The sequence below is a fragment of the Buteo buteo genome, chromosome 20, assembly GCF_964188355.1.
Source record: "Buteo buteo chromosome 20, bButBut1.hap1.1, whole genome shotgun sequence".
NCBI lineage: Eukaryota > Metazoa > Chordata > Aves > Accipitriformes > Accipitridae > Buteo > Buteo buteo.
In genome coordinates, this window is record NC_134190.1 from 16,835,857 (window position 1) to 16,858,483 (window position 22,627).

The window sequence follows — 22,627 nt, forward strand, 5'->3', positions numbered from 1 at the left end:
TCTAGCTCTGCAGGTTTGACCAGACACTGTATAATTTAGTGGTTCATTAATACTTATTAGTATGCATTCATTCTACTCCAAAAGTAGCTGTGTATTTGCGCTGTTGACAAAGGCAGGCTTTGAAACAGAAGGGGAGAAAGGAGAAGTGAGTTGATTACTTTCCTCTTGGTATGGCAGCAGATTCTCAGTGATGCTGTCAGGTTTTATGCCAGTAAAGGCATGAGAGTCTGGGGTTTGTTTTTGATGCACGCTATCAGGACATGCCTGACCAGTTCATTGCAATGCTAGATGCAGATGTTCTCCATACCACAGAAAAGGCAAGGGTGAGCTCCTGCATTGCTTTGACAGTTGTAGGAGAGCCCCTCAGTGTGTGAGATCTAGTTTGACTAAACCCACTGATGACTACTACTGACTAAAAAGAGAGAGTCCCTCCCACCAGTGCTGTTTCAGTCCCATCACCGCCCCACCAACCGGACGTACCAGGAGCACTTCTGGGGGAACACACAAAGATGGGACAGACCTGATGGAGTTGTTGGTCACGTCGGGGTCCTTGGCAGAAATGATCTGTATGGTGGTTCCAATCTCCACGTCCTCGGGCACTTCCACAAAGTAGAAGCTGGGCTCGAATACAGGAGGTTCATCTACATCCTCCACACTGATGTGGACTGTGGTGGTGTCACGGAAGGGACCCAGGTTCAGGAACCGCATTTCCAGGTGGGGGTTGGCACCCTCTACTTTCAAGGTGTAGCTTTTCTTGCTCTCAAAACTTAAAGGCTGAAGAGAAAAAAAAAAAATCTGGCATTAGGCACACTGAGCCATATGATTTAGGCCATATAATTTTAATTTTCAGAAGTAAAGGATGCCCTCTAATATAAACTGATGCTTCTTTTTTAAAATAAATCTTTACTATGATTTTTAATCATAAGGGTAACAAAGGTAAATATTTGCAGATGGAGACAAAGCATTGAGTGACAGTAGTATTAGAAATGGCACTGTCTACACCTTTTTTTTTTTTTAATTTAACAGTTGAACTGAAAAAGCCAGGAAAAATATTTGCAGATCATTGCAGAATACATATTCTTTCATTCTTCTTGCTGAAATGAAAATTAAAGCAGCCACACCACCACTGCATTGTGATTCACCCAGTGTGTTTCATGCCACTCTGAGGAAAATACAGGCAGAAACAGACAGTATGGGAGCACCTGAAAATAAGGTAAAGATGCAAAGAGTGGGTTCCTCAAAATGGGTCCTGGTGGCAGGGACAAGGATGCTCACACATGAGGTGGAGGTCCTAGTTAGCATCCTCTTTTCTCCCTGAGCAGATCAGAGTCTTGTCTCCAGAGAGCCCTGTCTGCCAAGCTGCTAAAGGGCTCCGGTGGGAGCAGAGGACAGGGTCGGCCTCTCTTGCAGGACCTGTACCAGTTTTTATCAGTAATCCATCCTTCTAGAAGTGGGGTTTTTCTCCTCTCAGTAAGTGTCTTAAACACATGTTCACAATCCAGGTGTGCTGAGTGCTAGGATTTGAATCTCCTCCCTGCCTAGAGAATAGTTTAATTTCAAAGCATTATGAGGTAGTCTGACCTCTTCCTGTGGGAGCTCTTCCACTTTGTATGAAATACTCAAGTATTATTTGAAACAAGGAGTGGGAATGGCTTTTATTCTTTTCTTTCCTGAGATAATGGATAAAGAGGGGGTAGCTTCCTCTGTTAGTAGTTTCATGAATTTTATTTCCTATCTAGATAAAACTACTTACATGGTGAACATGGATATAGAAATAATTAATGCTGACACTGAACTTTTCAATAAATAAATTTTTCATTTCCCTTCCCTCTTCTTTTCACAGATCCCTGAAGAGAATAGGGCCTCTCCAAAACCCAATTAGAACTAAATGGAGAATTCCATATTTAATGTGCAATTTACCAGTCTCAATAAGAGATGACTAAAAGCATTTCACAAACCAGAATGACAGTATGGAAGGGCCAGTCCAACATATACAAAAAAATTTCACCAGATGACGTACACCTTACAGAGGACACAGTCATACTTCTCAAGCTGCAGTTAGAAGCTACAAGCAATCTCGCTATGGTTAAATGGTCACAACTCTTTACTTGTATAATCTGAGGAGTTTTAATGCTGAAAACCAACACAACTGGATCCCCTTAGCTGGCACAGATCCTGAGCAAGACAAACTTTGTACCAGAAAAGAAATGGCCCAATTCTTAGGGTCGGCCAGTGGGACATACTCCTTTTTGTTACATGAATGGCTTTCAAAACATGGCTTTATTCATACATAGGGATTTGAGCGTCACGTGTGGAACTACCATGCACAGCCTTGGTTCATTTAGACTACAATAAGATGACTGCTGTTCCCATCCAACAACTTCGCTTTTCCTATTCAGCTCTTTCTTTTTGAAGACCTACCACCAGACTGGGGCAAGGAGATGGGCAGGAAAATAGAGAAGAAGGAGGATGCCAAAGCAACTGGAAGCCAAAGGTGCGAAGATCATTACTGTAGCAGTGAAGTCCTCCTTGGCCAGTCATAACCCATCTCTTTTCCGCCCTGCATGATAGTGCAGCTGGCCAATTCTGCATCCATGAGATGTGTATTAGTTTAAGCAACATCAGCAGAAGTTTCACATGCTCAGGCATGGCAGGAGTATGTACTATGGGCCTCAAAACACCCCCTGAATTCGGTGGAGGCTTCAGTACTTGTCTACTGCCACAACAGCTTCTTTCTTCAGAAGCGGAAACATTGCAGTGACATAAAAAAGCTCACGCTTTCACAGTAAAATTACCAGTACTGATGTCCTGCATAGGAACGCCTGATGAAAGACCGGAGTTCTTGAAATTATAAAACTAAAACTCACTCAACATTTAGTACATGAGGGTGAGGAATGAAGACTGGAATGGGAACTGTTTTTCTTGTGTTGGGGAGATGATGCTCCAGTGTTACTGGAGATGCTCTGCAGTAATACAGTATGAACTGTGCAACCTGTGGCAGCAGGTACGAACAGATGATCTGAAACTTGCTTCTGCTGCCCTTAGTTCCACTTGGTAAATCAGTGACTACTGCAGGCATAGCACTTGTCAGCAAGGATTTAGCTAGATCTACAAACATATTACCCATTACTGCAGAGTCATTATGGTCTACCAGTTGCATAGTTATGCATTGTAAAAAATAGCAATAAAATATATTTACATGACTAAGTAACACTTATTGTCCATCTGGCAAGGAATGTGCAATGCAAAGCTGCCTAAACATATACTAAGAAAGAGGCCATTATATCTCATGGTTTCTCATGTGAAAAAAACTATGTGAGAAACATTGCACATACACTAAAAAGCTAAGTTATAAAAAGAGCAGTTAAATCACAGAAACACTTAATAACTATAAACCCCAACTGCATTAGGAAAAGACAATCACCTAGTTAGAAAAAGTGAGAAAATCAAACAAGCGTGCAAGGTCATCACATTTTTGATGCTCTTGAGTTCAGACACCCGCAGCTTGCTTTGGACTCCTTCATCAGCAACCATGGCTTTCCCTCCTGATCCTCTCATGTGCCAGTGCCTCAGCACCGCTGCCCCACCTCATCAGATTTGTCTTCCATGGGTGCGTTCAAACCTCTTTCCAACACCGGTCTCATGGGGAGGGCAAGCAGGTTGCCTTCTCCTACGAACTGAGCATGCTGCAGAACACAGCCGAGAGGAAAGGCAACCCGTGGAATCCTCTCCTCATCTTCGTCCGCCTTCCCCCAGTGCTGAGACAGGCACCAGGAGGTGTGCCATGCAGGTGGGATTTAGCAAGAGCTGCTGTGAGAAAGTGATTGAGGGGCCAGTGGCCGGGGAGGAGGGCAGCACGGGGCTCTCCTGGGTGCTGGGCTCCGTGCTGGCTACGTAATCCACCACTGTCTCACCCGGGCTGTCCTCCTCTGGGGTGAGTATCAGCCTCCCAGGCAGGGAGCTTTGAAGGAGCTGTAGCTCTTCAGGAGGTGCTCAACTTTTTGTGGGGTTAGTGGGCTGAGACAACCGGCCACAACACCACGAGCAGTGGTCTTATCTGTAACTGTAAATTCTGACTTTTTGATGTCCGTGATAGAAGTGTTAGTTATTTTGTTTGGGAAATCTGTCTAGAAAATGAAAGAGAAAGTTTTGCTTTCTTTCAAAGAAGATTTCATTCTGGGTTTAGAAATTCTCTCCCCCCCATTTTGATATCCTTTTACATCAACACCAGTTGAATCTTTTTTTCTTTTTTTGCTTAAGTGGATCCAAAGGACAACTTTCCCAATATTTGGCTACTGATAATCGTAACATTACTAAAAGCTACAGTCATATATAGAATTTTATAAACATTTATGTACAGCAGGTGGTTTGAGCAGTATGTACCTGATGCCAGTACATATCTGGTATGATTGATGCCATAAATTTTTCTAACTTCTCCTGACATACATGAACAACTAGTAAAATTGCATTCATAATAACAAAAGTCAAGCTTATTGACACATTTACTCCAAAGAAACTATTTTCTTTCATCAATAAAGAAGTGAAAAATTACGTTAGAGTTTGCATTCAACATCTATTTCATTCCAGCAAACATGCTTAACTTTAGGGACTAGTGTGCATAAACAAGAGTTGGAGAAAGGTGACCATAAATACATGCTTAAATGCTTTGCTGTAGGGCATAGAGGCTTGCAGGGTCAAATCTCTCCCATGTGTTGTTCCATTTTAGTGCACAATTTAGTCCCAGGCTATTTAAATGGAGACCATACTTCCTTATTAGTACACTAGATATGCTTAGGCAGAAATATGGTTACAATTTCATAACCTAGAAACAGAGTTGAACTTGTAGCATTTATGTAAGATTGTAGAATAAATATCCTATAGCAGGGAGTCTAAGCAAAATACTCGATGCCTTTCTGCATAGCCTGGGGTACAGAGTACAAGCAGTTTCACAGCTGCCATTTTAGAGACAGCTTCTTCTAGCCTAATTAGCATTTATGGATCTTCAAGCAGCAATTAAAAAAAAAACTGCCTAGGTTTTATTGGTTTATAAATAATTCTAAGGCATGCTTTATTATTGTTTGTGGGACACCGGAGTGAAAAATGTGTACAGTTCAAATGCAAATATTGATCTAATTTCTTGCATTGTAGGATAATTAAGCTACAGAGAATATTTAAATAGATAAATAGTGAATCAGAACATTCCTTCGGTGGGAAAAGACATGTTTATGCTAATGCTGTCCCCACTTTTTAAAGGTTGCTCCTAGGAACACAGTCTGCTTTCATATTTTAGCAATGAATGTTAAAGAAATTGTGTTTTATAGCAGGAAAGGGGCTACTGTCATGTAATGGGAACCAAGTTACTACAGGCATAAGGGAATATTGCACACATAAAATGTAACCAGGACTGTTAGCCATATAAATTACTATAAAAAGGAAACTTTACTACCTTTCTTACAGTTATGATGCCAACTTGGTAATTAGGATCAGTGTTAATATCAAAGACATCCAGTCCATCTCCATCCACAAGGCTGTATTTCATCTCCGCATTAATGCCTTCATCCAGGTCTTTAGCAACCACGCGGCCCACAGTGGAGCTGACGGGAGCGGACTCCAGCACACTCATCTGATAATGCTCTGGCACAAGCAGCAGAGAGGGAGAGGGGAGCAAAAAACAGGCTGTGAAAAGGAACTGAAAACTGCACAACAATGCAAAGAGTGGATCAGGGCACACCACAATACTGCACAGCCTGCAGGGAGTCTCTAGTGCCTTTCCCAAAGCTGCAACACCAGTGTGATTTCCCTTAAAAAGCCACAGCCCAACTGAATTGCCTGGGAAATTTTTATTTAGGTGTTTGTAGTATCAACAGGTTTGTTCAACAAGTTCTTTTGAAAACAGCAATATACCTGAAAACGGGAACTTCAACTAGAAAAATAGGGCAATTAACACCAGTGCTGTTGCAGCCATGATATAAAGCAAGATATGAAACAGATTTAATAGGACAAGGACCTTTTACTAGATTGGCTTGTACAGAGGGAATAAATACACAAGTTTTGAGGACCACAAATCTTTTCTCAAATCCGTTACAAACTTCTTTTCAGCCCTGAACAAGGGATTGAGAGCTCAGAAGCTTGCCAGTTTCTTCCAAATTTACCAGTTACTCTATTAAAATATACTACCTCTCCCTACAAACCCTGTCTTGAGCACATTTGGTGCATCACTAATTTGCTTAGCAGCAAGCCTGGGGAAAGAGAGCGCTGCTATTTTAAAAGTGTGTTTTAAAAATATAAATGTTGTATCTAAAATACTTCTCTGACATCATACTTTATGTTCAACCCTTCCTTGCTCCACTCTCACTGTTGACTACACCAATTATTGAGCTTTGTAAGGCAGAATAACACCAAGGATGGGGTTTGATCTATTGTCATATTTCTTAATCAAGGGTTTGATATCAAACAGATACAATTCATGCCACTTTCAAAACAGGATTGGTAATGGTATGTTCAACAAGTTGCTCTGACAGAAGAAGAAAAGTGGAAGTTGAGGCTTCTTGCTGATCTTAGTGGAGTGCTTTGATTTAGCAGTGCAACATGCAGAAACAGATGGAGAAGAAGAATAGGAACAAAAAGAACTGCAGGAGTTTTCATTTCTCAGCTAGATGAGAAAAATGGCAAAACCAAACTGGCTTGAGACTGATCTACACCACCAGAAGAATCAGCTTTCTTTTTTTTAAAAAAAGTATAACCTTTGAAAGATTTAGTTCAATCAAACCTGAAAAGTTTCTTTTGAATTTTTAACAGTAATATAGAATTATGTAGACAAATTTGATCTAAAAAATTTTAAAAAGAAAGAGCAAAATATTGCAAACCTTGCTTTGAGACTCACTTTTGTAAATACAAAGTAACTTTTCTGATAACAATGGAGTTGCCTATTTTTGCATTCCATTAACCGTGGCTGTCACATAGCTTAGGGTTTAACTATATATTGCCAAGGTTTAGGTGAACCTTTCCTGGAGAGCAGTCTGTATGACAACGCACTCCATACTGGCAGCACAGCTACCAGATGCTCCCCTGCAGTGGCCTGGCTGGAGTTCTGAATGAATTATCTTTCAACTTCCACCACCGCCACATGTGCCTGATTTGACAGACATCCGTTTGGAGATAGGATGAAAAGAGGATCAGGGCAGCAATTAACAGCCAAAGGCAATGGCCATGAGCAGTCTAGGAACACAAAAGATCTCCTCCTTTCCTTTTTCCGTAAATTTTCCACCTTTTAAAAAGTGTTGTTTTTGATGATTTTGGAGGTCAGACATCTTTTCTGAAAGACAAGGTGGTAAATGCTCCATTTGGACATTCTTCTGAAGGAAAGTTCCTTCATCAATCTGAAATTCTGCCCACCTCTAATTGTCACTATCCTGAGTTTGAAAACGGCTGTAATGAGAGCAAAGAGCAGCTGTACAACTCAGCCAACTCTTTCTGCCTGTCCTGGCGCAGCGGGTACTCACTCTGTGGAAATCTGGGTGGATTGTCATTGACATCAGAGAGGGTGATGTTGACTGTGGTTGTTCCAGCTAATCCTCCCAGCTGTCCACCCATATCCTTGGCCTGGATAATCACTTCGTAATATTCTTTTGCTTCTCGGTCCATGTTCATTAGAGCTGTTCTAATCAAGCCTAAAATTGAAGGGGAAAAAAGGGTTTGGGAACAAAAGAAATGACAGTTAAGGAGTACACAAAAAAGGTGGAGTGCTCTTGCTCCTGCATCGTATTCCCCATGTCAGGAATGAGACCAGACTCCACATTCAGTCTCACCTTTCCTGGCAGAGTAAAACTCACCCAAATTAAATGCAGCTTAACAGAAGGCGTGAATTTTAAAGCAGCCCAGTTAAAATGCATCAGCTCTGGGGCAGGCCGTCTGTTCAAAATTAAAATGTTGCCTTCCAACGGAGCTGGAGAGGCGTTTGGGGAACAGAGTGCTGCGTCCGCACGAAAGGTGGGAGTGATGCGATTAGCTAAAAAGAGGGAGCAAGACGAGTTTTCCAGAGCATCCCTACCCACGCGGCAACCCGGCATAAGCGCCCGGGCTTCGCTCGGGTCTTTCGGGACCCACGCCGGGGGCTACGAGAGCAGATTTTGGGGAGATAGAGATGGCTCGGGCAGGTTGCTCCCGCCCCGGGGGTGTCGGCGGGAGGTGGCCCCGCTCCCCCCGTCCCTTTCGTGGGGGTAACACTACTGCGAGAGGACGTGAGGTGGCAGCAACACTTCTCGTATGGAGCCTGCCAGGCGCCGGGCCGGGCAGCGCTGCCGGCGCCGCCGGGGAAGCGGGTCCCGCCGCTGTCCGCAGCCGCAGGCACCGGCCTCGCCTCGCCCGAGCTCCCCGGGTGTCTGCCCCGGGGTTGGGACCCTCCTCTCGCTTTTTCCTCGGCCGTCGGGGCCGGTAGCGAACGCCCTCCTTCCCTTTCCCCGCGTTGAATGCTGCCCTCCCCTGCGTCCGTCTGCCGGGACTGCGGAGCGTGGGTGTGGGTCTCAGAGCTGTCACCCCCCAGTACTCCCAGTACGAGCCGTTCCTCACGCCTCCAGCACCGCTTTGCCCGCAGCTTGCCCCTCTGCGGCAGGGCACGGCCGGTCAGCAGGCTGCTCCACAGCCCCAGGGTCCCCGAGCGGGAGAGCCGCAGTGCCTGGGGACGCAGCCCAGGGCATGTGCTGCCGGGGACAATTTTTAGACAATTTTTAGGGCGCTAAGGGCCCCGTGATGCGCTCGGGGCTGCCCTCCCGTGTGGGGGCAAATAAGTGTCAGCCCCGGGCACCGTGCCGGTCACACGGCTCAACGTGCAGTACTTGCACATCAGGACACTATTGAGTGATCTGCGTTTAGTCTTTATTTTTAGCAGAAAAACAATGTATGGGTTTAATAAAAAAGCAGTAAAAAGATATTGCGGTGGCAATTATCGCTGTATGTAGAAGGGAAGAAATAGTGACCAGTACCGAACAATTCGCAGTGCATTATTTTAATCTTGTTATGTGGAGTCCTTAAGAATCTCATCCTGCAAAGTTGAGTGACTCCCATGAAGTGCTGTAGCTCCTCAACTCCCATGGATATAAATAAGATATGAAAACGCTTAGCATTTTGGGAACTATTTTCTCCATATACAAATACTTTGTAAGGAATTGCCACTCTTGGCTTGGCCTTAATACAGAACAGTCTAGAGCTAAAAAAAGACATCAGTGCCTAAAAGCCAGGCTCTGCCATGCCTATGTTTGGGGCCTCTGGTCCCTAGAGGAGGTCCAGTCCAGGGCACCAGGACTCAGAGCCAGAGCAGGATTCATGCTGCTCCAAAAGGGACCCAGAGGAGCAGCCATGCTGAGCAGGGAGCCTCCGATGCTGCTGCACACAACTGGTCAGCAAAGAAATGCTGAGGATGGTGATGAACCTTAAAACCTTATGGGAAAGGCTCAGATCCCCAAATAAAGGTGCTGATACCATTTCTTTCACCAAACTGCATGAGGTTTGCTCTCTTAAAAAAAAGTATTAAAGAGCAGAGGTGATGTCCTTTCTTTTCTATAACAGCCAGATGGTTTCTTGGGAAGTGGGAGACTCAGGGGCCTTTGCCTACTCCACCTGAGGGGATTTAAATCCATGTTTTTTTACCTTCTAGGGTAATATGATCGTGGACAGGCTGTAAAAGTATTCTGAATAAAAGGAAAAGGAGGCTTCCAGCTTTCCTTTGAAGTTGTGCATTCACATATACATTCATTCAGCATCTGTGAGGCCAGGGACAGAACAGGAACAGGAGCACACTTCTGGAACCAAGAGCTTGTGTCGGTAGGTGAAGGATAAGAACCCCAAATGCTTCTAGCAGTGGAGTGTGTTGAAATGGGTTGCCCGCTATTGGTGCTTTAATCACTACCCATCAATATAAAGGAGCTGGTGATTGTTTATGCTCTAGCTCTGTTTTAGAAGAACGTGAGAGCTGCAGTTGCATTTTGTGGGTTACCAAATCCTGCAGGTGGATTTGCACTGGGGAAGCTGGTTAGAGTTCTGTGCCTGTGATGGGGAAACAGTTTCTGGCTCATAACTGCGCTTAGCCTAAACAGGTGCCCTGTTGCCCATTTGTAAAGGCTGAGGCAGCTCTGGACATGTCCAGAGATGCATGTCTAAGTTACTGGGAAATTAATAAATGGAGAGAAAGACCTTTTCTGGGTTAAATACCAATCAAGTACATGATTTTGGACTTAAGGTCCTATCTTCTGTCTAAGTTGTACTCTAGCAGTTAATCTGTGCTGGATCTGACACTGAATATTGCTGCTTTGCTTTCTTAGAAATCATTCAGTACTTAGCCAATCTGTGATTATGCCCTCATTTGTCTGTGGTTGATAAACTCATTACAAAATGAACATTACTGTTTTATTTATATTGTAAAGAACTGAGGAAATAACATGCCACGTACAAGTTTGTCTTTGGCTAGACCACCTACTCCATAAACTGCTAACTTTCAGAAGTATATTATGCAGTGTTTTTTCTATTTTGTCCCCCAGGGCTCAGCAGTGACTATCATCTCATGAGTTTCTGACCTTAGCACTGCAGATGCCCTTTAGAAACTGTCAAAACCTGTCAGATTCCTCTTTTGGATATAAACCTTGGATATACACAGAAAAAGAGAGAGAGAAAGCAAGCAAAACAGAGAGGATGTCCTATAGATAAGTTTAAGGTTATTAACAAGAACACCCTTAGGTAAAACTACTCCAGATAACTGTATCCTTTAGCTTGCACATTGCAGTCCTGGTTGGTTCATAGCTTGCTTTTTTCCACTAAGCCTTGTTACCAACTAGATGTGCTGAAGACATTGTTGCAATGATAAAAGCCAACAAGAGTATTTACAGCACCAAACCCACCCAGCTCCTGAGCTGCAGAATATGGTCATTCAGATGAATATATGACTGCAGAAAGCACGTGCTTCTTCTGGAGCTCATTACCACAGCCTTGCTTTAACCCTCTCACAGTGCTGCTCTATCTTGGCTCCAAGCCATAGAAATATGTTTCTCTTACCACAGAGAAACTGCTTGCCTTTTCTGTCTGCTTGAAACTTTTTTCTTTTGGTTTTAACACTGCCTCATTCCGTGACGAAATAACATACCTGTCCGAGAGTCCACAGAAAAATATGGTTGTCCTTGGAGAATACTGTACACTACTCTTGCGCTGTTCCCGTAGGTTGGGTCATCAGCATCTGTTGCTGTCACCTGGATAACAGAGGTGCCTGACAAAAAAACCCATCAGGTAAGACCTTGTGGGAAAAAATACTGGCCTGAAAAGTACACAGTTCAAAAATAAATTGAAATGCCCAACAGGAGCTTTCCCACACTGAACTTCTTCATTTGATGCTCATAGAGCTTGTACTTATTGCTCATACTCATATCTCATTAGCAGTAAAGGAATTAATAGGCAATTCATCAGGCATCTGTAAGAAGGGTATAAAAGAGCAAGTACACTATGGACCACAGTTACAGAGTTGCTGATCTAACAGTACTTCGTTCCAGTTTGCAGAGAGCTGGTAGTTATATACTGCTTGCTTCTCCTCCCCTTTTCTTGATTTTAAGTATTATTTAAAGGCAGCTCAAATAAGATCTAAAGCTATGCTGACATAAATCATGAACTGCTATAGCGGGCATATGGATGCTGTATGTTGACTAAGGGATGGAAATTGTACACAAATAGTGAGCGTGAAGGGATGTACCTCTGAAATAATCTCCCTGTGGGATTGCAGTTTACATTGAATGGCCTAGAGATTATACCCTGCTGGAGTGCCTTTTGGAACCTGCACAGATGCATATATATTTCTTTTCTTCAATTGGTTTTCAAGGTCTGCTTCCTCTGAAGCTAACAATGGCTTGCAGGTGATGTAATTTATCAAGAACAAGGAGAAGGTAAGGCATAACTGTTTGAAATATATGTGAGTTTTGACTCCTTAAAATGTCAGACAATGCCTTTATGAATGTATCTAGCCTTTTGTGTTAGAAACAAATCCAGTGTTATTAGATATGCACTGGAAAATAAAGCTGATTCAAGCTAGCCATTACCATTAAGAAACATTATTTCTGAATGGAACTTTTGTATTTGATGCCTGTCTCTAGCTTTATGTCAACATAATATCGAAGAATGAGAAGTTGAAGCATATCTGTAACTTCAGGACATGAGATTTATATGGTATTATTATCTCTCTAATGATGTCATAGAGCCAAAAAGCAATAAGCAACTCCAAAAGAAAGAAAAAAGTCCAGAAAAACAGTATTTTATGTGACTATTGGATTTGTTATATGGGAGTGGTTTCTCCTGACTAGTGTAGGTAGGAAGGCTGCTGTTTGTCTTCTGCACTGCAATAACAGGACTGTCTTTGACATGATCCCATTCTCTGAAAGTGGACAGCAAACAGTACCAGAATATTGGGATCCACTGAACTGTGTTTAGTGCAGGCTTACACAGATTAGAAGGAGCAAAGGTGCTAGTAATTGTTGTAATGTCTCCATGATTTCAAGGGCTCCTGGACATTACTTCAGCTCTCAGTATGAACTAGAATAGGTTCCTAAAATTATTTTCTGGATGGCAATGGTTGTCTAACGATCATTACTATGGCTACCATCTGATGGCAGGGGAGAAGGGGCACTACGTTACTGCAAGTTGTCTGAGGTTGGCATGTTCGAATGACATCTTTTTTCAGCTCTCCCACTTCCCTTGGCATGTTTTCTTTCAGAGGGGCCCAGCTGACAGTGATGTAAAGCCCGCTACCCCTCTTCTGTGGCAGTCAGGCACCCCGGGGGAAGCTCTCCTGTCCTGCAGCTCTTGCGCGAGGGGCAAAAGCTAGAGTCCAAGGAGTCAGGGAATTTGTTTTTGGTGACCATCTCCAATTTGCGTATAGGGGGAAGAGACTCCACAAAATCTGCCTTACCCACAGGTGACATTTCTGGAACAGAGGCTACATAAGGTCCATCCAGGAACTTGGGTTCATTGTCATTGATGTCTTGGATTTTGATGATGAACTCCGACTCTGGTTCCATCGGCCGGCCTGTTCGCCTGTCCAGAGCCTGCGCTCTGAGGGTGTACTGTGACCTTTCTTCCCGGTCCAGTCGCTGAATGGCATGAATGTCCCCTGTCGTATCATCAATTGTAAACACAATGCCAGCTCCCTCTCCTGAGAGGATGTATTTGATCGAACCGTCTCCCCTGTCCATGTCAGAGTGGAGCTGTGGAAAGGAACGGGATTCAATTAAACCATGAGCTGGACAAGCAGCTGCTGAGAAACTTGAAGCATGTGAGCATCCTGAGGATTTTGGTCTCACTGTTGGGACTCACAAGCTGGTTTTAATGAACTTGTTTTGCTGAAAGAGGCAAATACTCACTAAAGTCTGTATCACAGAGTTGCAATTAGAAACCTTCTCCTGTCTTCCCATTTCTGCACCCACAGCTGTGCCAGAAGAAAAGGCAGAGACTCCTGAACAGGAACAGGCTCTGTGCCTTTTTGAAATCTTACTCCACACAATAATTATCTCTTGCCTGCTTGCAATGGCCATTGAGAAGGACTCCCTGCTAGGCTTGGGATAAGATGAGGTCAGCAAAGCTGCAGGCTGTGCTTGCTCACATGGCTTAAGAGGAGTCAGATATTCCAGGGGTAGCATAATGTTGGGGCAGATAAAGCAAATCTGTTTGGGGTCAAGGGGAAAGCAGGATGGGAGAGCTACTGAGTATTGGTCATGATTCAGAAATATTTTAATTTTTTTTTTTTTCATGAAAGTTTTAACAATAAAAAGTAGGCTGGTTCCTTACATCTTCAGGAAAGAATTATAGTCGAAAAGTACGTAAGGTAAGCAGCAAGGAACATTTGATCATGTCCATGGCAGACTATAGAGATGAGAGGCATCCCAGATTTTCTAGGGAATTAGCAAATGGATTTATTGCATGACTGCTAATTAGTTCCGAGCCGCCACAGATAGCTGTGAATGCAACAGAACAGAAGAAAAGTAAATGCAGTGCTAATTATCATCTAAAACAGAGAAACAAATCATCCTGGGGACTACCATTCTGTTAAACACCTGGTTCCCATGAAATACTGGAATGACTATCAAAAGGCAAACAAATCACTTAATTTCACTCACACTATGAAGATGCTTAACAGTATGCTCAAACTTCCATGCTTTTGAGGAATAGAGCATAAAGACCAATGCCCAGAGATGGTATTGGTTCAGTCCCAAAAGACAGGAAGGCAATAGACTTAAGGTGCAATAATCAAAATGAGATTTTCAAGAATTGTTCAGATGTGAATACTGTTTTCCAGTGTGATTATAATTTTGAGAGACGAATGAAGAATAGATAAATAATTTAAAAAAAAAAAGTGGTCAAAGTGGGTTGGATTCAGTTAAGCACATCTTAAAATGCATATATGAGCTAATTATCTCAAGAAATATGGTCAGAATTAAGTGTGTGTTTAATGCTTTGGTGAGCTCAAAGGGCATATGGGAATAATTGTGGAAGATGGGGCCAAACAGAGGTAAATATTTGTACTGGAGAGAAAAATCTTGGAATAATAAACCAAATATATGAACACAGGATTGGTAGGATTTGAAGAAAGAATGCAAATAGAAATGGATAATCTGTGTGAAAAAGCAGAAGTCAAACCTGATGCATTTGATTACAGGCTATTGTCTCAAGAAAGAAAGAAGAAATCTCATCTCTGAGCTATTTAAAAACACACTGAAAACTATACAATAACTTATCACATTGGAAAAAGTTTTATAGGGATGTGGACAAATTGGCTTATCTGACCTAAGCATTTCTAATGCCAGTTGACCAGCTCTTCAGCTGTTTTAGGGCACATGTTCCCATTGACTTGGGAGCTGAAAGACCATTTCCCCAGTGAAGGGTCTGGTTGGAAGATGCTCATTCTCTGGAGCTTGTTTTCCTTACCAGCTTTTCAGCGTGCAGCACATGACCTATAGAAAACTTGGGCCTACTCCTGATTTTAGGGTAAGACTGATTTCAGCTGAGGTGGGATCTATATGTTTTTCTATGGCATGTCCCACCCTGCAGACAGGTCTGTATGTAGGTTGCTCATCGACTCTTGATGTCTGCTGGGACACCGAGTGTTAAGGGCAGCAGCACTGCAAAGTGGCTGCAAGAGCTGGAGGTGCAGATTTTGACAACTGCCTTGTCAGGTCACTGATATTTCCTTTCATCACTTTGCCACTGGTCTCTGCAGTGGCTACTGCATCTGAGAGACATCGGTCCTTTGGAGGAATGCTGGCAGCTCTCAGGTGATGTATCAGCTAAATGGAGGAAGAACAAGCCCAGAAATATTTGGCAGTGGCAAACAGTTAAATTTAGATGACTGCCATGTGTATTAATTCACATGCAGGCGCCAGGACTGCAAACTGGCATATCTTCAGGAAACACCATCTTGTGATTAATTTAAAAAAAGACAGTGGTTGTCGTTATTTACCCTAAACACCCATAACTCAGAGATTATCACTGTAGGAGCTAGTAAACAGGATGCTTCCAGAAGGAGGACACTATTATAGCTTTTCTAATTGATTCAGAACCACTAAGCTACATCTTGGGCATTTGTTTTAGTGCATCAGAGCGTCAGTGAGAGAATGCAGCTGCTGAGACAGATACAGATGTTAGACCTGATTGGGGAATTAGAGCTGGACTTGATGGAAGAAAATGTGTTTTGGAACATCAACAAGTCCTCGTTAAATAAGAAAAAGGAAAGAAAAAGAAAGAAGTCAAAGTCAAATTCAAGGTCAAAGCAAAGGCAAAGGCATAGAAAATGAAAAAGAAATAGAAACAGGAAAAGAAATAGAAAAAAGGAAAAAAGAAAAAGGGAAAGAAAAAGAAAAAGGAAAAAGAAAAAGAAAAAAGAAAAAGAGAAAGAAAGAAGAAAGCATCTTTTAAAATAGCAGAAGGTGTTCAGGAAATTCAAAAGACTTGGAAGAAGATACTGAATCCAAATCATGGGTTAAATTACACCTTCTGTCCCAAGCCCTATTTGGAAGGAATTGCAGTTGTGTAGGGAGCAAACAAGGCATGAACATGGCACGCTAATAAGAATTTGGGAGTACAAGAGGATCTCTGTCTAACTGTGATTTGTTAAAAACATTGGGTTTTTACCAAGGCTAGGCAGTAAGAAATGTTAGCAGCACTTTTGCAGCTTCTCGTATAACCTGCTTTTTCTAGACAAAGCAAAGAAGAGCATAAAAGACATAATACTACCAGACTGCAATAAATCTGAAAGACTTTGGTGTCTGAAGGGACTGAAGCCCACACCATTGTTCACACCAAACCCAATATGAGGATGCTGCAGTTTGGGGTGTATGTAGAAGTCACTGTATTGGAAAGGTGATCCAGTTTTAAATTGGCTCTGTTTTATGAGTGGTGCAATAAATTGTGCTGCCATGTGGCTGACACAGAAGTAGGAGGAATTAATTTGTACTTTCTCCTCCATATTAAGGAATGGACTACAGGAGGAACAAAGCCGGTAACTCCTGAGAAATTGTTAACAGTGTCAACCTGGGTTGCTTTTTCTGATGAGGAGAGTATAAAAGATTAAGGAGGCTACATCTGCATCTGAACGACACGTTTCCCGGCAAAGGGCACGTGGAAGAGAGCGGTGCTGCCAAGGGCAGCTCAGGGGAGGACTCATGCAGCTCCACTGACTGGGCTGTGAATCCATCCTTGACGTGCTCTCCCTTTACCTCCAGGGAGGTAGCACCTGCAGGGGATTTTTGTGAGGATGCATGAGTGAGTTTGGTTGATCTGCAGTGATAGTCTGTAGAAAGAATGCATTTTATTCACTCATTCAGCTGCTGTGGTTCAAATGCCTGTTTCCTTTGAAACAGGGTTAGGGAGTCTCCGGCACAGCAAAGTGGTGAAGTCTGTCCCCAGTTCAATTACTGATGCAGTTTAGGCTGCTGGATGAATGTGGAAAATACCTGCTGTAGCAAATGTGGGGTCTTTGGTTTCCTATTAGCCAATAATGGCTACCTCTAGGAAAGTTGAAGCCTCGTACTTATCTGTGACAGGACCAGGAACCCTCTGAAGCTAAAATACTTTAAATTAGGATCCTGAACACTGGAGAAAAGCAAAAATTGTACTGACTTCACCTCAGGAAGTTTCTTTTCATTTCCCTGTCCAGAAGATATTTTGCACCTTGCCTTACAGCTGCATAGGAAAGCACATTTTTCAAAGCAGCCTTGAAAAATCCTATTAGGCAAGCCTGGACCTATGGTTCAAGTCAAGGTGCTTTTGGGGTTGCTCCAGTCATACATAGCTAACCAGAAACCGCCGTACAAGAGCACCAGAAGAACCCCTCTCTTATGGGAAGCCTTTAGAGTACAAAGTAAATACAGCTGGACCTACGCTGTGCACTCTTTCTCCTGACACGGCCTTGGAGAGGGCAGAAGGACAAAAGCGAGGCCTGGCGAGCGGGCTGTTTCAGGGTGTTGAGGGTGGTATCGGTCAGAAGAGGCTCTGCCCGGCCAGGCTGGGACCCAGGGCTGCATGGAGGGCTGGCGCCAGCAGCCAGCCGTAGGCCGGGAGTCCTGCACCTCCACCCCGCTCCGCTGAAGCCCTGCCAGAGCTATTTCTGAGTCGGCCTGGGGTGACTCGGGCTGAAAAATTGCTGGCCTGCCAGCACAATTAATTCAGCCCCCAGCCTGTTCCCTGCTGACCCCCTGTACTAAGCATCCCTAAGACACAGGCAGCGTGTACGCAGGCGGGGCGGTGAATGGCGGTGGGCTGCGGCTTCTCCTGAGAGCCTGTGCCGTCGGCTGTAGGAGACAGGGGAAGCCTTTCCCCCCCCCCGGCAGCCCCCGCCGCGTTCATCCCACTGCACCCAGCTCAGGGACGGGAGAGGACGAAACGTTTGACCCCCGGGGGCCCATTTTGGCAGCCGCGTTCCCTGGTGTCGGGCCTACGCGCGGCGGTGCGGCGTGGAGAGGCCTTCAGAGAGATCCAGCCACGTCAGCTCAGCAGCGCGTAGGGCTAATTGGCCCTGTTAACCGTGGGAGCTAATTAGCCCTCGCGCACCCCTGTGCTAACAGAGCCGCAGCGTAGGCGGCCCTGGAGAGAGCTCACTTTCTGCAGCCTGGGCCTTTGTGTGGTGGACACAGACCATGAAGGGTCGCCTCTTCGTCCCCCCGTTCAGCAGAGCTGAGCGGCAGTGAGCTCGAGAGCAGCGCCAAGTTTTTGTGCTCCTAGTGACACTGTCAAGTCTGAAACAAAGAGGAGTCGGTTTCTTCCAGGACTTGTTTTAGCTAAAATTCAGCTCACAGTGCAAGTCCGGAGTCGTTTCAGATGAAACTGAGTATGTGAAATAATATGTCTGGCCCTTGTTCCAAAGCTGGGAATTGCATGAAAACAAATATTAATTTCTTTAATCAATAGAGATATCAAGAGCTGAAAAGCTAGGTGCAGAGATGAATGAAGACTAATGAGGTCTCATTTGGCAGCAATCACTAGTAATGCCATTGCTGTGGGAGGAAGGAGAGCACATCTTGCTGTCAGTCACACAGGGATAAATCAGGAGGAGGTCTTTTGAAGCCCATGGATTCATTTTCATTTATACTGGTGTGACTGAGGGCACAGTTTAGCTCTGTGGGGTTATAGAATGATAAATACAAGTCCAAAATGGGCCTCTGGATATATGATTCTTTTTCTTTTTTTTTTTTTTTTTTTCCCCTGCAGATGCATAGCTTGGAAGGAAAGAAGGAGCCTTGATCATATAAAAATAAGCAATGAAATCTGAAGGCATTGTTTACTGACATCCTTTCTTAGTTCTTAATTTTTCATATCTACCTATATCTACTCTGTACTCATCATAGTGGTATCTGATATTCTAGGCATGTAAAATCTTAACTGTATTTTTCAAACACTTAAGCACACTAACTCTCCCCCTCCCCACTTTTTCCAGATTTATCACCTTGGTGTAGAATAGAAGAAAACTTGGTGCTGACTATAATCCTTGGAACAACGGGATCAATACTTTAAATAATTCAGAGTCTTTAAAAACAGTCAGAAAACAAAAAAAGAAGGGTGCCTATAGTGAGGCAGATTGTGATGGCAGACATCACTGGTCTGATTTCCATTAGCTTGTTCCTAAAGGAGCTACAGAAAAGTGAATGCAAAATACTACCAAGTAGATGGAGTGAGCTTAGGGATATCTGTACTGATGTGAGGGTTCTTGGGGCATAAGGGATCAAAAAATAGGACCTTTCATGGTTGGATTTAATGAGCTGTCCCTCTACCCTTTTAGATCTGGAGCAACTTCTCTGTATTCCACCCAATTAATCTGAGGTCAGGCTGTGGTAAGCAAGAAGATACTCTGACCCTAGACATTTGCAGAAAACAAAAATTGAAATGTCAGTTTTCAAGAGAAACTGGCTATTTAATTTGATTGTGAATTTCAGCTTCCAGCTGACTTGATCACAGACAGAAACACGATCACAAACTCTTCCTTTCTTTCCTAATCCTCATATGTCAATATAACCTTACTTTGCCTTGACATTGTAGGAGTCCCTGGAAAGATCACTGCAGATTTTCTAACACTAACTCAATTACAGATGACGATTGAAGCAGCAGATCTCTTTGAAATAGGCAAATATATTGACAGCCCCTTGAAACAGAAATTCTTCCCAAATGAAGGTGACACTGGTCAAAACCATTGGGAGCAGAAGTGAAATTAGTGTGGATAAATTCACTGCCAGAAAGAAGGTGAAGGCACTTAGAGAAACTTCCCATGTTTCACCATGGTCTGCAGATACACAGATGTATATACCCTGCCAGATATCCTTCTGGTGGAAGTCTTACCTTCCCAACGTAGAGAGGGTCAGTTCCTGTGTACTCCTCCAGAACGAAGAACTGGTTCCACACCCAGCTCCGCTTCATACGCTGATGCAGCTTGTCTGACAGGTTGTCTTCTTGCCCTTCAGTGAGGGGCCTGGCACTTCCTGACAGCACAGTTGTGGTAAGGTCCATCAGTCCCCAAAAATACAAGGAGACACCAAGTCCAAGCAAGTTCTTTGCATTGCTCATTCTACCTGAAGTCCACATCCGTTTACTAGGGCTGACTTAAAAGTCAAAACACAGTATCTTAGGTCCTTTGAGAAGAAAGTAGGTCCCGTGTGTAGTCCTTTGAAATGTCCAAGAGAGATCCTGCTTCTGAGAATAGCAGTCTCCTGTAAAGTTAAATGAAATTCATAAGAGGATGGGTTTTTCCCCAAGGTGAAAGAGTTTCCTCAATAGGCAAATATGTTATAAAATATTTAATCTTTTATATAAAAATATAATATCAGGAGGCACACCTTCTGAAACTAGGAATACTATTACCATATAAGCTGCAGAACTGGAGCCTTAGATACAAGAATTATCAGGGGTTAGTCGATAAGTAACAGTCCTCTACTTTGCTAACTTAGCTGTGGTGTTGCTTTATGGTATTGACTGGCATGAGTTAAGTGCATACTCTTTAGAAATATTTATGACCAGAAGTCCTTAGAGAATATATAAAAACAGTTCACTCTGCAAAATTATAATAGCTGGTGAACACTTTGGCAACCATCCTTCTCTTTCTGTTTGGAAATTATGTCATTGTCGTTACGCACACGTGCACTCACACATCTACATAAATATAGATATTACTGCTATATTGCAAACCTTGAATATAACTTCTAGCAGCTCCAAGTTATTTCTAATTTTAATTACTCTTTAAACCTGCCTGTTCCTTGAATTCAGGTTTCACACCCTGCTGCCTCCTCTCTGAGGAGCTGATTGCTGCTAAAAATGCAACATTTCTAGAATTTGAATGGTCAGTTAATCATTTTATGACCCACAAAAGCTTTCACAGTGCTGATGGTCACATGCTATTGTGTGATATGTCCAAGCAAGTCAAGCTAACACATTTTTTCCTCCACCAGCCTCAAAGACCTGTTTAGGCAGAGGAATGCTGACCTCTATCAGAGGACACTTTCTCATCAGTCTGGGATCTTTTGTTATCATGAAGTCAGTTTAGTTGGTGACCTCACTCCAGGCTGTGGATTGTAGCAAACATTTCCTTCACCATTTTGCTGAGTTTAATGATGCAGTCCTGCACTCAGGTTACTCTGTCAAAACACTCCATACATCCTCTGTGGGCCTAGTATTTTTGCTGTCCTTTTTAAGAACTCTTCTTTCTTTTTTTTCAGGAGAAAACCAGACTCGTTAGGAAAGGGGTATGGGGCTCTGAGGCTTAAGCAAGTAGTTCACACTTCATTTTACTGCTGTTTTATACTTAAGTCTTTAGGCTTAATTAATTGTTTTATCCTGTGGAAATAAAATGTAGCAGGAGATATCTGTCAAATATTTCTAACTTCCTTGAAATCCTTGAAAGGTTTCAAAATCATAAAAAATATTTTAAAGTGTTGCATGATAATATTTTGAAGTGAAGACTGAGACAACGCAATGTTTTCAGCAGAGAAGAAGAGGGTGTTTGAAAATTCCCCAGCATCCAAGCTGGTAGAACTGGAGGACTGAGTACACTTAGAAATCTACTGAAACAGAAATTCAGAATTTAATCCAAAAGTTGGCGGAAATCTGAAAAAGGCAGCTTAAGCCTGGAACAGATGTCCACAGGGGAAGTAAAGACAAAATAACTATCTATCTTAGACTAATTACTACACAAAATAATGTTTCCAAGTATAAAGCCCAGAAGGAATATGACTACACAGTACTGCTAGTTCATACAGTTGTGAAGTGCAGCAGACAACTAACAGGTCCTTTACCTTGAAAAGTTTACAACCTAAGGCTCAACAGATACAACAAAGAAAGGACAAACTGTAAGCACAGAACACGGTAAATCTCTTCTAAGCAGAGCAATGTACAGAACTGCTGGTTGTTTAGACATTGGCTATGTAATGTGCTAGGGCTTATTGTCTGCAAAGCCAAAGAATGGGGATTTATCTAAGCAGTACAAGCCCAGAAGGACCACAGTAATCTCTGTGTGTCTGTCACTTCATGAAGAAGCTGGCAGCTGTTTGTGAGAGGCAGGGACAAGGCTCAGCTTGCTGGATACCCACAGTCAAAGGAGTCCAGGAGCTGTGTGTGCAGTGCTTGCCTCTCTCTGTCCTGTGAGTCCGTAGCTCCCAATAGCCAATATACGTTTAGACTGGCGAAAGGAGGCTGAAGTCCTCTTCACGTAATAGGTACATCCACCTTGCTCTTGGCATGTTGTCAACAGCAAGTTTTTCTTGGCAAAGTCACGGGGACATCACTGACAACCCATGTTTTGCTGGCAAGTAAATGTGGGGAAGGGCCTCCCACCATCCCCTCAACATGATTTGAGGGAACTCAGCACTGCCTCTGCTGTGCAACAGGAAGGGAAAGTGGAAGCAGTCTATGATCCAGTGGCTAAGGTCCTGCCTGGAGTTTTTACTTTAAGAAATTCCATCTACTGTACAAGTCATTTACATTTTTTGTTCATGTGGCAAAAGAGGTGATACAACATGATGGACCAATTCCTGTGGCAACAAGAATTGTGTTTGTAGGTGAACTCCCAAACCACAAATTCAAAACTAATGGTGCCAGATGTCTCCTGCAATTAAGTTCAGCCAACAGT

The 22,627-nt window shown here is 43.2% G+C and overlaps 1 protein-coding gene across 1 annotated transcript in view; it reads right to left on the minus strand.

The window, feature by feature from the left end:
* The window catches only part of CDH20 (cadherin 20), a 118,045-nt gene that overhangs the window by 17,593 nt on the left and 77,825 nt on the right, over positions 1 to 22,627 (minus strand). The window contains exons 2-7 of the mRNA XM_075052241.1: positions 19,849 to 20,216; positions 12,938 to 13,232; positions 11,132 to 11,251; positions 7,503 to 7,670; positions 5,447 to 5,634; positions 521 to 774 (exon numbers count right to left, since the gene is read on the minus strand). Of these exons, the coding sequence (XP_074908342.1) occupies positions 521 to 774; positions 5,447 to 5,634; positions 7,503 to 7,670; positions 11,132 to 11,251; positions 12,938 to 13,232; positions 19,849 to 20,091 (1,268 nt within the window). The 5' untranslated portion in view covers positions 20,092 to 20,216. The remainder of the gene's footprint in view (positions 1 to 520; positions 775 to 5,446; positions 5,635 to 7,502; positions 7,671 to 11,131; positions 11,252 to 12,937; positions 13,233 to 19,848; positions 20,217 to 22,627) is intronic.